A 12,584-nucleotide genomic window follows, 5' to 3' on the forward strand; every position below is an offset into this window, starting at 1 on the left:
ACCCAGTGGTTATTATCTAAGCAGGTTAGTGACAGCAAGAATTTCCAATTTCCATAATTTGACCAGCAGCAGTCACATGAACTGTGAAGGTAAAACAAACACAGTTTCGGTGTTAGAGAAGACATGAAAAACAAGGACAGCGCCTTATTTTACTTGTTGTTCTCCTTTGTTGCTCACTTATGTCGTGTTGTGAGACATCGTTTCTGCGCAGTTTACATTTTTACTTTCACATCTTAAACTTTTAACTTAGAAGTTCTATAAGTTGTCACTATTCACTCACTGCTTTTACTGTAAGCAATACAAAGAGAGGTTAAGTCTGTCTTGTTTTAAGTATTTATTTTTAGGATATTTTCAGTGTCCGATTTAGATATAGAAAACAGAAACTTGGTTTCGGTTTTTGACAAGCTAGAGGCGCTCGTTACAAAACACTCGTTCGCACTTCATCCCGTCACGCTAGTGCAACGGAAGCGCTTTCAGAATAAAACTAAACCCGTCATCCAATGGCAGTCCGGACCTATTGAGAGACACACCTTCCCACCAATCAGATTCTTACGTGCGCTTCTACCGCCAGCAGATATCTACTACTGATCTTTGGAGTTTCGACCTCGCTGTTGCACAGTTCCCAATCAGTGAGTATGGCGGTTTTTGGTGTTGTTCTCCTGTGCTTTTCCTAAGGTGTCATCATTTTACTTTTACAGGCTCATAGTTGCAACGTCAGGCATTTTCAGTTGTTAAAGTTATTTTTTACTTTGCTAGCCAGTTCGCGTGAGTGTCGGTAACGAATATTAGCTTGCTAACAGCAACCTGGCTAGCAGCTTTACAGCCAGGAAGTGCAAACACGAAACTTACTGAACTTGGGTTTTGCTGAAATCCCCCGAATTTGACCGCTTTAGGCTAACGCTGGTGGCTAATTTTAAATACGAATGCAATCAAAGCTAAATATGGGCGATGACGATAAATTGAGTCATCACTTTGCTGTGGTGGCCCTCCTCACTCGACTCCATTACAAGCTTTCTATTTCCTCATAATGACGTTGTACATTCACTATTTGGACACGGAAAGCTTTCTCTAAGCTCCGTTTTTGTAAAACCTCTATGAACCACGCCTTTATTCTGCCTCACCTCGCTTTTAAACACGTACAGCAACGAACTATGTGGAGGGTGGGACCGGCAAGGAACCGAAAGTCAGTATGAGCTCGTGTGCTTGTTTAGGACAGCGGGAGACCGCGGTCAAGTGAGCCTCACATGCGAAGTGACAGTCAGCCGCACCTACGATGTTGTTGCACTTTTCTTACGGATATGACGGTACAGGTGCCGACAGGCTTAGAAACACAAGAGTCTTCTAATTCATTTTTCACTATTTTACAACTCACTCCACTTCTAGCTTTGAAATATTAGCTGAAGTATAATTCTTACACTACATATTGAAAATAACAACAACAACAAAAAAACAAACAAACTCTGTAACAGTGCAGTGTTGTCAGAGTTATCTACCGGTTGCACCTGTTGCTCCACTCCCACAAGACTGGTAAGCAAACTGAAGAGGGTTGACACTGACAACACTGCATTGGTTGGGTGTATTGAGGGTGGGCAGAAATTGGAGCACAGGAATCTGGTGAGGAATTTTTTTTGAGTGGTCTGCATGAAATCACCTCTTCCATCTGAATGTCAGTAAGACAAAAGAGATGCTGGCTGACTTCTGAAGGAAAAAAATTGGGACTATGCCGATCAACATCATGGTTGTGGAGGTCAAAACATTGGACAGATACAGGTATTATGGGGTTCACCTGAATGACAGACTAGACTGGATGACATAGGTCACTAAACAAACTGCTCTCCATCATGGACAATCCATCACACTTGCTCCATTTCACCCTTGTGAAGCAGCAGAGCTCCTTCTAACTGATCCAACATTTCAGCCATGAAGAACACTTCAGGAAATCAGTCCTATTGTTCTCTCTGTAAAAGTGTACACTAACTCTTCAAAATGTGGCAGGATCAATACGGTATCTGTTTGTTTAGTTTTCTGTGAAACCGTACAGTTCATTAGGCTGTGAGCCAGAGGAGGAAGAGTCAGAGTGACCTAGGGTTAGAATCCAGTGAAATATTTGTGTCACCTCTTACGGTTTCCCTGTAATATCAGCTAAAAAATGAAATTATTCAAAGTACAGCACAGAAATTTCTCTGAAACCGTACAATTCAGAGAGCTGTGAGGCGGAAGAGTGAGGGTGATCCAGAGTAAGAATCCAGTGAAATATTTGCATTACCTGTAATAGTTTTCCTGTAATAAATAGTTTTCCTGTAAGAAAGCATAGCTTGTGTCACAGTTTGCAGTGTCATCACAGCTAAAAAATACACAATATCAAAAATACAGTTTTGCAATTTTATTTAATTGGGGATAAGGTCAAGTTGAATAGAAATGTACATTATAATGAGAAAATTGCAAATAATTCAAAAATCTTGATTTGACTTGTGTATTTAAGCCAGTCGGCACCCGTTCGTAATATCTGTAAGAAAAGTGCAACAACATTATAGGTACGGCTGGTGGTGCAGCTTGCTTGACTGTCTCTTCGCATGTGAGGGCTCACCAGACTGCAGTCAGCAAGAGTCGATAACAGGGTCCCTGCACGACTCATCTTCACTTGATGTGACGTCACGCGGACATGGGGCTATTTTCTGACAGACACCCTTTTCTTTTATAATAGTTTGCCTTGCAAACACAGTTGCTTCGTGTAAATTGGGGGGGGGGGGGAATCATAGTCTGGGTAAAAAAATGCAGTCAACAAGGCAGTGTTTGAGTTATTCTATTTCTTTCTCTCTATTTGTCTATTTATGAAAGTCTTCATAAACATACATATGAGTTAATCCCTCATATATTAGTTGTTTTTTTTGTTTTTTGTTTTTGGAGCAGGCGCTCTGCTTGTTCATCTTGTCAAACCAGAATAACTTGTTGTGGTTCCTTGTTTTGTTGCGTATGCAGTGAATCAGGGTGAAGTGAAAGAAAGTTGATTTAAAACAAAGCAAACAAACAGGGTTTATTGTCACTGAGGGGCACTGTCTGATGACTTACTGGATGAAGCAGAATTTTCTTTACACACAGAAGGCTGTTGGAAGCTGTCTAGCTTACTGCTGCTTTTTGTCTCTGCCCTCTGCTGTTGTGAGTGGCAGCACTTACAGAACATGGGTGTGTCGTGTTAGTTTGCTACCTGTTGTAGACGAGCCACATCATCTTTATTTGCATTGGAAAAGTGACGTACAGTGACGTGCTTCTCAAGACTAGTATTTAATCCTTTAAGGTGTTCTGTCACATTAATCATCAATCCATTTGTTTTGTTACTTCTGATTCCTAAAAAGCAAAAACACCCACCCAAACTCTTCAGTAAACGGTACTCTGTTGGCGATCAGGACAGAGGCTTCTTTTATTCTATTGTGGATTCTGATGACACATCCTGTGTTTACCTTTTGTAGGTGCTACACTGGAACAACAATGGTAAAGATCTTTATCGGTAACCTCTCTCAGAACACTGAGAAGGATGAGATTGAAGCTCTGTTTACTCAGTACGGCACAGTAACAGAATGTGCCAAGTACAAAAACTATGCTTTTGTTCACATGGAAGACCGCAAATCTGCCACCAAAGCAATCCGTGAACTCCATCTCCATAAGCTGAATGGCAGACCCATCAACGTAGAGCCAAGCAGAAGCACGGACCAGGGCCCCGTGAAGCTTCACGTGGCCAATGTGGAGAAGGGCTTTGACAAAGAGCTCCGTGACCTGTTTTTGGAGTATGGCACAGTCACGGAGTGCTCCATCGTCAAAAACTTTGCCTTTGTGCATATGTCTAATTCTGACGAGGCCATGGATGCCTTGCAGGGCCTGGATAATACAGAGTTTCAAGGTAAGCATAAATGTTTGGGTCTATAAGGGGTTTTTCAGGGGTTCCTTACTTTTTAGATTTGAGGGACAATGTTTTTCTCTCTCGCAGGGAAACGCATACACGTTCAAATATCAAAAAGCAGACCGAGAGGGGGACCAGAGGAGGAGGAGTATCCACCTCCGCCTGTGAGAGGAGGCTATTTTCCTCCTCGCTTTCCAGGGGAGAGACCCGAGCCTCCCTACAGAGGCCGCATGTCCGCTTACCCTCCTCCTCCTCCTCCGCCCCCGCCACCTCCCCCTCCTCCGAGACGAGCAGCGTATCCTGATCGTGGCTATGGCGATCGAGAATCTTATGGGGTGGTCGATTTCTATGAGAAATACAGAGCCCGTCCTTACGCCCCAAACTTCGATGACAGGCGTCCCAGTGCCATCCCCCCTCCACCCCCTCCTCCCTCTGCATTGGTTAGGGAGCGTCTCGGAATGGGCTCTCTTGATCCGTATGAGCGGCGTCCACTGCCCGCTCCTGCAGGTTACATGGCGAGGGATCGAAGCCCTATCAGAAGAGCCCCCCCTCCGCCTGCTCCTGCAGCTGGTAATGGTTACTCCTACGAGCGTTCTCGATTGTCTCCATTGTCTCCAATGTCAAGGACGCCGATGTACACAGCTCCCCGTCCCCGGGAAGCCTACTCGGAGAGAGTGCTGCCGCCACCACCACCGCCGCCGCCTCGCTATGCAGGCTATTAGACACCTCGAGTGTAATACAAGGTGAGAACAAAGAGTGGATGCTTCATGAACTCATTAATCACATTGATAACAAGCAGAAATGACACGGAAACAAAAGTTATAATAAACATGAGAGCTGAATCCGTTAATTGAGGTAGAATCACGCTTTAAACCATCAGCCAAAACTCAAAATTTCCTTCAGATTAATAATAAAGGAATTTAAACGGTGCTGCTAGAATCCTAAAATATTATTGCTTGAACTTCTCAGATCAGTGTTGCGCGAATCCTAAGTAAAACGCGCTCCTTGACATGTGTGGTGTGCTCTTTTTCCAGGTTTAGAATATGACAAGATCGTCGTCGTCTGCTGATGCACGTGGCGCTATACGCACCCCTCCCCCCTCCCATGTCTATGGCGGATTGCGTTGCGTTTGCTGAGACTTACTGGAAGATACTGTATTGCGGACAGCCCCGTATTTAAAAATATACGATTTCTTTGTCTGCAGTTCTTCTGAGCTGGTCATGCCTTTTTCTCCTCCTCTCTTTGTTTTACTGTTAAAAGCTTTCAAAATGTTTTGCAGAATAGGTGCTTGGACTATTCCAGTGTGACCAAAACTGGACACTCTGCTTTTCAATTTTTCTAAGTGGAAAATGTAATCTGGGAAACTGTGACCTATTTCTTCTTTTTAGAACAAGGGATTCATTTAGATACAAATACATGTAGGCTTTGTAAACAAAAATTGTTTATTTTAAGATTGTTGGTTGATTACGAAATGCTTATTGATCCAAGTTTTAAAGAAATTTCAGCATACCAGTGCTTTAATACAACACCTGCTGTGGGAGGTTGTACAGCAATCTTTAAGATTTGCGACACATGTTAGCATGAAGTTTCAGTGTGGTTTTGTTCTTTTTACACTTTGTGTTCTTTTCATGCGACAGTAGACTCCTTAGCCACCATTATGTATGATTTTATTTACTTTACAGATTGCTTTTTTTTGAAGGCTTTTTAATAAATGAATAAAACAAAAAAAAACATTTTAACTGTGAAATTATTCCTCGTTGCGTTGGCCTCTTAGGACGAAAACCAATTCATCAGATAAGATTTGGCTTTCTTTACTCTTGAAACACTTTCAGTTTCACTCTTCAGTCCTGATATTATCAGCATGACACATGGTAGGTGTTACTTTTTTTTTTTTTTTTTTTTTTTTTTTAAATCCTCAGCTCACTGCTAGAAAACCTGCCAGACTGGTTTTCCATGTAGAGTGTGAAAAACTATGATGCTTATTAACCCCCCGCCCCCCTCCCCCCTTTTTGCGACACACTCGAGACTTACCACTGCCTTCTTGAACTCTTGCCAGGTTAGACTGCAAAAAGAAACCAAAAGTTGATTTAACGTTAAAGCTCAAATCCAGCGCAGTTAATGAAGTACGCAAATGTCCACTCCCAAAAGTCGCAAAAAAATAAGCAACTTAAACTTCCGCTCCACTCTGTGGCTACACAAAGATTTTTAAAGCTGTGTACACCGGCTTCTCCGTGTTTTGAAGTCACATTTCGTCAGTCATCTTCCATTGCCTACCTTGGGTTTTCCCTCGATGGCCCCATGCTTCTGTCCAAAGTTTATTTATTTGTATCATCCTTCATTTCATACATTTTAGTCATATTTTTCTACTATTTCTAAATTAATATATGTAACACATGAAATGCGTGTGATATTCTTAGCCTGTGTGCTCTTTATAGGTTGTTAGATTCAGTGCAGGAGATGCCAGCTCATGGTAAGTCGTCCTTAGAAGATGTCCAGCGCCCAGATAAAACAGGTACATGCTGCTTAAACTGTGGTATTGCAATAAATGATAACACTTTGTCTTCTTGGATTCATAATTTTTCTGCTATTGCCGTTTTGAAAGTAAAAAAAACAAAACAATCAGGCACTTGAAATAATGTTAACACTGTTAACTTTTAAAAGAAAAATGCTGTGGTATTTTGGTGCAAAGCACTTTAATAATCTTAAAAGGTGCCATATAAATAAAATTTTACTTAATTATAACACTTTAGCAACACTGTTTCTCTTTGTTAGAATTGGTTCATGTCGATTTAAGGCATGTTATGGAGTCTTTGAATCTGTGTCTTCGTTCACAGACGTGTTTTTCCTCTGGCACTTGCTCTGGGTCTAGAAGTGAATTCAAAGGGGATTACAAGTTGGGAAGGACCTGGTTAGAATGCCGAGCAATTTAAGGTAAAGGAACTCCTATTTGATGAGTTCAATTTGTGAACCTTGTTTAAAGTGTCTGCTCTTACAGGGTATGGATTTTTGTCCCTCACTGAAAAGTTTGAACGATTGGTTGATGAGTTGGAGTGAACACCATGGGCGATGGGCTGAGATGCGCTACATCTCTGCTTTGATTGGAGGGTAAAAAAAAAAAAAAAATGTCTGTCTCAGTGTTGCAAGTTGAGGTGTACCTAAAACTGTTTACTGTAATAACATTAGACAGTTACTGGAATGTTTACACTGTGTATGAACTTTTCATATGAGTGGTAAACCTTAGTTTTCCTATTTCCCTATTTTAAATGTAATTGAAAGGTATTGTATGTTGCAATTGACTACAAGGACCTACTTTTTTTGTCTTTTTATTTTTTTAACTCCCATTTTCTACCTTTTGAATTTTAGCTATTATGAAATAAACAATTTACATTTGAAAATGTTGTGGTTTCTTTATTTCTATTTTTAAAAGTTAGCATCATACATCATACAGTATGTTAGGGTTATATGATAGTGAAGTTTTTAATTATCTTTTTTTAAGTTGCATAAATTCAACTGCTTCTAAGCAGCCAATCACATGGCAGCGACTCAATGCATTTACGCATGTAGAACTGGTTAAGACAGCCTGCTAGCAGGGGTTGTTCTGATCTACTGGGATTGAAAAAAACAAAACCTTTCCAGGCAACTATCTCTAGGGTGTAAGACCATAAAAAAAAAAAGAAAAAAAAAGAAAATACCCAGTTCTCTTTGTATTATAAATAAATATTTTTGTTGGTGTCCAGTGTCAGAAGAGAATTAAAGTTTGCAGAAGAGCATCTCTGAATTCTCAACATGTTGAACTATAAAGCAGTTGGGCCACAGCAGCAGAAGACCATAACAGGTAGCTCGGGCTGCAGTTTGCACAGGCTCACCAAAGTATGACAATAAAAGACTGGAAAAATGTTGCCTAGTCTGATAATTCTTAATTTCTGCTGTAACCAAATATCGGTGTAAACAACATGAAAGTGTGGATCCACCCTGCCTCATGTCAAAGGTTCATGCTGCTTCTGATGCTGTGAGCATGTGGAGAATATTTTCTTGGCACACTTTGGGCCCTTGAGTAGCAAGTGAGTATTGCTTATATGCCACAGCTGCCCAAGTATTGTTGCTGACCATCCATTTATGGTAGTAGCCATCTTCTGATGGCTGCTTGTAGCAGGATAGCATTTCATGTCTCAAAACTCAGATTATCTCAAACTGGTTTCTTGAACGTGACAGTGAGTTCGCTGTGCTCCAGTGGTCGTCAGTCATCAAGTCTCAGTCTATAAGGACACCTTTGGAATGTGGTGGAACCGGATTTTTACAGCATACATTTGCAGCAACTGTGTGATGCTAACAGTACGTCAACATGGACCAAATGTCTGAATCTATGCCATAAAGAATTATGGTTCTGAAGGCCAAACTCACACTAGTAAGGTGTATCGAATAAATTGTCAGATGACTATATATTTGTGCCAAATCACAACAGCGGTTGCCTCAAGGAGCTTTATATTGTAAGGTCTACAATAATATGGAGAAAACCCCAACAATCAAACAACCCCCGGAAGACAACCACTTAGTGATGGTGGGAAGGAAAAACTTTCCTTTTAACAGGAAGAAATCTCCCGCAGAACCAGGCTCAGGGATGGGTGGCCATCTGAGATGACTGGCTGGGGATGAGGAGAGGAAGACAGGACAAAAGACACTTTTGTTCTGTCTACTCACTGTGTAAGAACACAATGAGCGAAAAAGGATGAGTCAACAAGAAACACTGATGGTAAGCCCCTAGCATCCTGGGCCTGTTGCAGTGTAACTAAGGGAGGAATCAGGATCACCTGATCCAACCCTAACTGTAAACTTTATAAAACGGAAAGTTTTAAGCCTAATCTTAAAAGTAGAGAGGGTGTCTTCCGCTGAATCTAAACTGAGAGTTTGTTTCACATAAGAGGGATCTGAAACCATAAGGCACTTCCTTCGCAGCTATGTATGATAGAGCAAAGTGCTCTTTTGGGGTGATATTATGAGATCTTTAAATGTCACATATTATTAATTACATGTGGTTAATTGTGATTGTTCAAAGATTGATTTGAGCACAAAGCATCTATGAAAGTGAGACTTCAGCATATAAACTGACTTAGACTGATGCTGCTTTGGTTTCAGGCCGAGTGTAAAAGTGTAGTTTTTGAGCTATGTGAGATTACTCTGTTATCATATGTTACCTTATATCTGTAATCAAAGTAGTTGAATTATGATACTGCTGTAGATCATATTATACCCCTTAATATAGAGTGTGTGATCAATATGTAGTTTTAGTTGGCATTATACTTCTGACTTAAAAGAGTGTGAAAATCATTAGATCTATTTGATTGACCTGTATTACTCGACACTGTTGAATGTGTTACACTGTTTCTTGACATTTCATACTGCTGAATCATGAAGAGAATGTTGTGTGCAGGAGACCTTGTGTCTAGAATAGAAGAGAAGACCACATTCCATACCCCCACCTTTACAGAGAGCAGAAAGACAGGGAGCCGAGGTCATAACTTAGGCGCCGTAAGAGAGAAAACATGTGAATGTTTAGGCTTTTACGACTAGGTGGGGGCTACTAGAGGCTATAAAAGGCTGAGTAGCCCGTCACCATTTTGAGACTTGCTGTGACCCTCTGCAGGCAGGTCTCCCCATCATGATGGTTCTTATGCTCTTAAGTGTTGAATTATATGGAAATAAATAATTGTTGATTGAGCATTTATACACCGAGTATTGTCCTTCCTTCAGCCCAAAGATTAAAAGAACTGGGAGATTTTAACAGCTACAAAGTGTTCTCTTCACCGGAGGGGTGTGGAACTGCCTGCAGCATTACAACATACAGTCATCACATACTCCCTCCCCAAAAACCTATGAGTCAGTGTGATTTTATTTGCACGATTTCACAGCTGTGCTTATTCAGCACTCACTAACATGATGTTATTCATTTGTGAGAAACCATACAGTTAAAACAGAGGAGTGTTGAAGCCAGGTTTTAAACAGATGCTTCCCACATTGGGTGAGGGGCAGAATGCATAGATGGATACTATAGTTGCCTAATCAACAAACAGTGAAACTGGTAGTGAGTTCATTGGATCTGCTAAAGAGCGAAGTATCATTTCCTCTAGTCCCTAAGTCACTTTCCCCTAAATCAAACATAAATCCTTGGAAATTGTGAGCGCTGGCTGCGGCTCATCCAAGAAGAAAAAATATTTTAATATTTAGATTCTAAATTGTTATTTCTTTATTTGTTATTCTTTATCTTCAGTCTTTTGTAGTGGACATCAAGTCTTATTTGATCACAGAATTATATTTTGTCTCATTTTTATGTGGACTCATGGCAAAGATTGATTTTTAGTTTATTTCATGAGAATTAAAACAGATCAACGAAATATATTGGAATACTGAAAACTGGTTAGGTCATGTCACCAGTGTATCGAATAAATTGTCAGATGACTATATATTTCCTGTTTTCATGGCAATTCAATGATCATAGCTGGTATGACAGAGTGCTGAGTGAAGCATTTTCCTCAAACTGTTGAAGGGGGAGCTGGAGCTGGAAGGTGAAAGTTCAGGCCAGGGTTTGAGGAACTTGAAAGGGGCAGAATAACAACAGCTAAAGTCCATAATTGAAGCTAAGGCTTTGAAGTTGTGGGATTTGGTTTCTTAGTCGCCATACAGCACACCAGCCAATGAAGGGAATCGTCTTTCCATGACAGCATTGTTGCACTCTGTTTGAGAGAGTTCTCACCTCCCAGAGGACGTTCTTTCAGAGATATCAAGATCGTTACTTTGATGGGCTGCCTAATCTTGAAGAATCAGCCTCGACTCATAGCTACAACCAGAAACCTGTAAATTCAGATCTGAGGTTATCCACATACACAGATCAGACGTACAATGTTTTCATGTCTAATGCTATCTTCATAGTTGAAGACCTCCCTCTGGTTTGTGTGCTCTGACCTTTACGTTTCCAAAAACCTGGATGCATCTTTTGTTTGACATAATTAGAGGACCAGCTGTCTTGGTAGTTGAAGAAGAAGTAGTTGAAGAAATCTATTCACTCTGCTCAACTGATTTCTCCTTACAGTATAGTAGGACTCGTATAGATTGTATAAATGATGTTTTAAGTAGTGTTCTCACACAATTACGTCCTCCACAGAGCACAAAAATACATTGCTAGATATCATTTAGAGTATGTGAAACTCGTACAACTACTGCCTGCATGGCAGCGACAGTGGCCACATTCCAGACTAGGAATGGCTTTTCTCAACACTACAAAAGTGTGTTGTTTCTGGAATAGTGCTGTGTTTTCCCCTAAGCTGTCATGGTTGCATGGATATCTCATATTTCTACAGGCTTGAAAGGTTACCGCTTCATCTCAATGATTTCTAGAAAAACCTGTTTCTGTCTTCAATGCAAAGCCACACTTCTTTCATTCTTTGATTAATGATTGCCTTAGAGTAAAAGCTTCCACCAAAAAAACAAAAACAAAAACAAAATAATAATCAACAACATGCAGACAACTGTATTCCAGATAAACTGTTTATTTCTCAGTCATAACTTTGCACTTTAACAGTATTTGCAAAATTAACAATGCAGCTTATGTAGACAGGATACGAAAAGGGTGCAAAATATTGATTTCACATATACAAAGAGGGATTTCTTGTCTAATGTAATAAATGCACTGAATTGGCATTAAGTCGAGTAAATAACAACAACAAAAAAAGTCACACATGAATAAGCAGTAATGGTTGGTTATGAATCACAAGGAAGAGTCTCATCACTCTCCTGGGGGCCAAAGGAGCTATCTTTGGGTGACAAAATAATCCTACTATCTGAACATGTCTCCATGACCGGTGGAAGAGACATGGATGTCTGCTCCTTGCAGAGAGACGTCTCTCTGGAAGGAGGTACTGCCAGCACCTCAAACTCTACCTCAAAATTGGCCTTGCCCTCACCAGACTCGCGGATGATCAGGATCTCATACTCTCCGAACCGGATCAGAGCTTTGTCTGGCAGATCCATCCTCTCCAGGTATCCCAGCGCTGAGGAGTTCACTGACAGTTTCCCCCTCTGGCTCAGATTCTGGATGGTAAACAGCATCTCTGAGCTCTGGGGAATGTGGTAGGCGTACAGTGCCAGCTGCTTACGGGACACCCGGGGATCAAGCAGAATGTAGGCACAGGTCTGGTCGTCACGGCCCAGCCTGAGAGGGTCATCGGCAGCATGTCTTCTTCTGGTCCCCAGAGGAAGCCGACCATAAAAGCCCTTACAGTTCTGCTGAGGATGGTAAAACTTGATTTGGAGGCAAGTCAGGAGGTCCTCCTCCGTCTCCATTGTCAGAGACACATTCATTTGGGAAAGAATAACTCCAGATGAAAAGAAGAAGACAGCTGATAGTCAAAAAAAGGACAAAAAATCAAAATCAAACAAAAAAATTAGTCATATAGTGAAAATAGACCATCTTACCTGTAAAGCAGGGTTAAATCGTACTGCATATAATCTACAAACATTATTTTTTAGATGCCTTACCTGAATGTGAAACTTTCTCAATTAAAGAACGAGGTTTTTATTCCATTCACGGGAAAGAAAGAAACTGTAGAGTTAGAAGAATCTAACGGTGCTGCTGCTGCGAAAACAGGAAGACTATTACTGATTGCTGCACTTTGCAAGCTGTTGCCTTTTATTCAGC

At 40.9% G+C, this 12,584-nt stretch overlaps 2 protein-coding genes across 7 annotated transcripts; one reads left to right on the forward strand and one right to left on the reverse strand.

Annotated features, from left to right (window-relative positions):
- The first annotated feature begins 498 nt into the window (after positions 1 to 498).
- LOC116317482 (RNA-binding protein 4B-like) lies at positions 499 to 7,284 on the forward strand. 6 transcript variants are annotated; one of them, XR_005612210.1, is made up of 6 exons: positions 499 to 629; positions 3,468 to 3,895; positions 3,983 to 4,638; positions 6,331 to 6,407; positions 6,730 to 6,826; positions 6,891 to 7,284. XR_005612210.1 is itself a non-coding variant. In XM_031736261.2 (4 exons), exons 2-3 carry the CDS (start codon positions 3,487 to 3,489, stop codon positions 4,615 to 4,617), a joined length of 1,044 nt encoding a protein of 347 aa, XP_031592121.1. In that variant the 5' UTR covers positions 499 to 629; positions 3,468 to 3,486; the 3' UTR covers positions 4,618 to 4,638; positions 6,331 to 7,284. The 6 variants fall into 6 exon arrangements, 2 of the variants coding, with proteins under 2 accessions (XP_031592121.1, XP_031592122.1); XR_004199251.2 differs by having other exon boundaries at positions 6,331 to 6,826; XR_004199250.2 differs by having other exon boundaries at positions 6,730 to 7,284.
- A 4,132-nt stretch (positions 7,285 to 11,416) lies between these two features.
- On the reverse strand, positions 11,417 to 12,578 carry LOC116317479 (TRAF-interacting protein with FHA domain-containing protein A). Its single transcript, XM_031736257.2, has 2 exons — positions 12,425 to 12,578; positions 11,417 to 12,285 (listed from the first exon to the last, which is right to left on the reverse strand). The coding sequence occupies exon 2, from the start codon at positions 12,245 to 12,247 to the stop codon at positions 11,648 to 11,650; it is 600 nt and encodes a 199-aa protein (XP_031592117.2). The 5' UTR covers positions 12,248 to 12,285; positions 12,425 to 12,578; the 3' UTR covers positions 11,417 to 11,647.
- Between the last annotated feature and the right edge of the window lie 6 nt (positions 12,579 to 12,584).

Source organism: Oreochromis aureus, linkage group 3 (genome assembly GCF_013358895.1).
Source record: "Oreochromis aureus strain Israel breed Guangdong linkage group 3, ZZ_aureus, whole genome shotgun sequence".
In the NCBI taxonomy this organism is placed as follows: domain Eukaryota; kingdom Metazoa; phylum Chordata; class Actinopteri; order Cichliformes; family Cichlidae; genus Oreochromis; species Oreochromis aureus.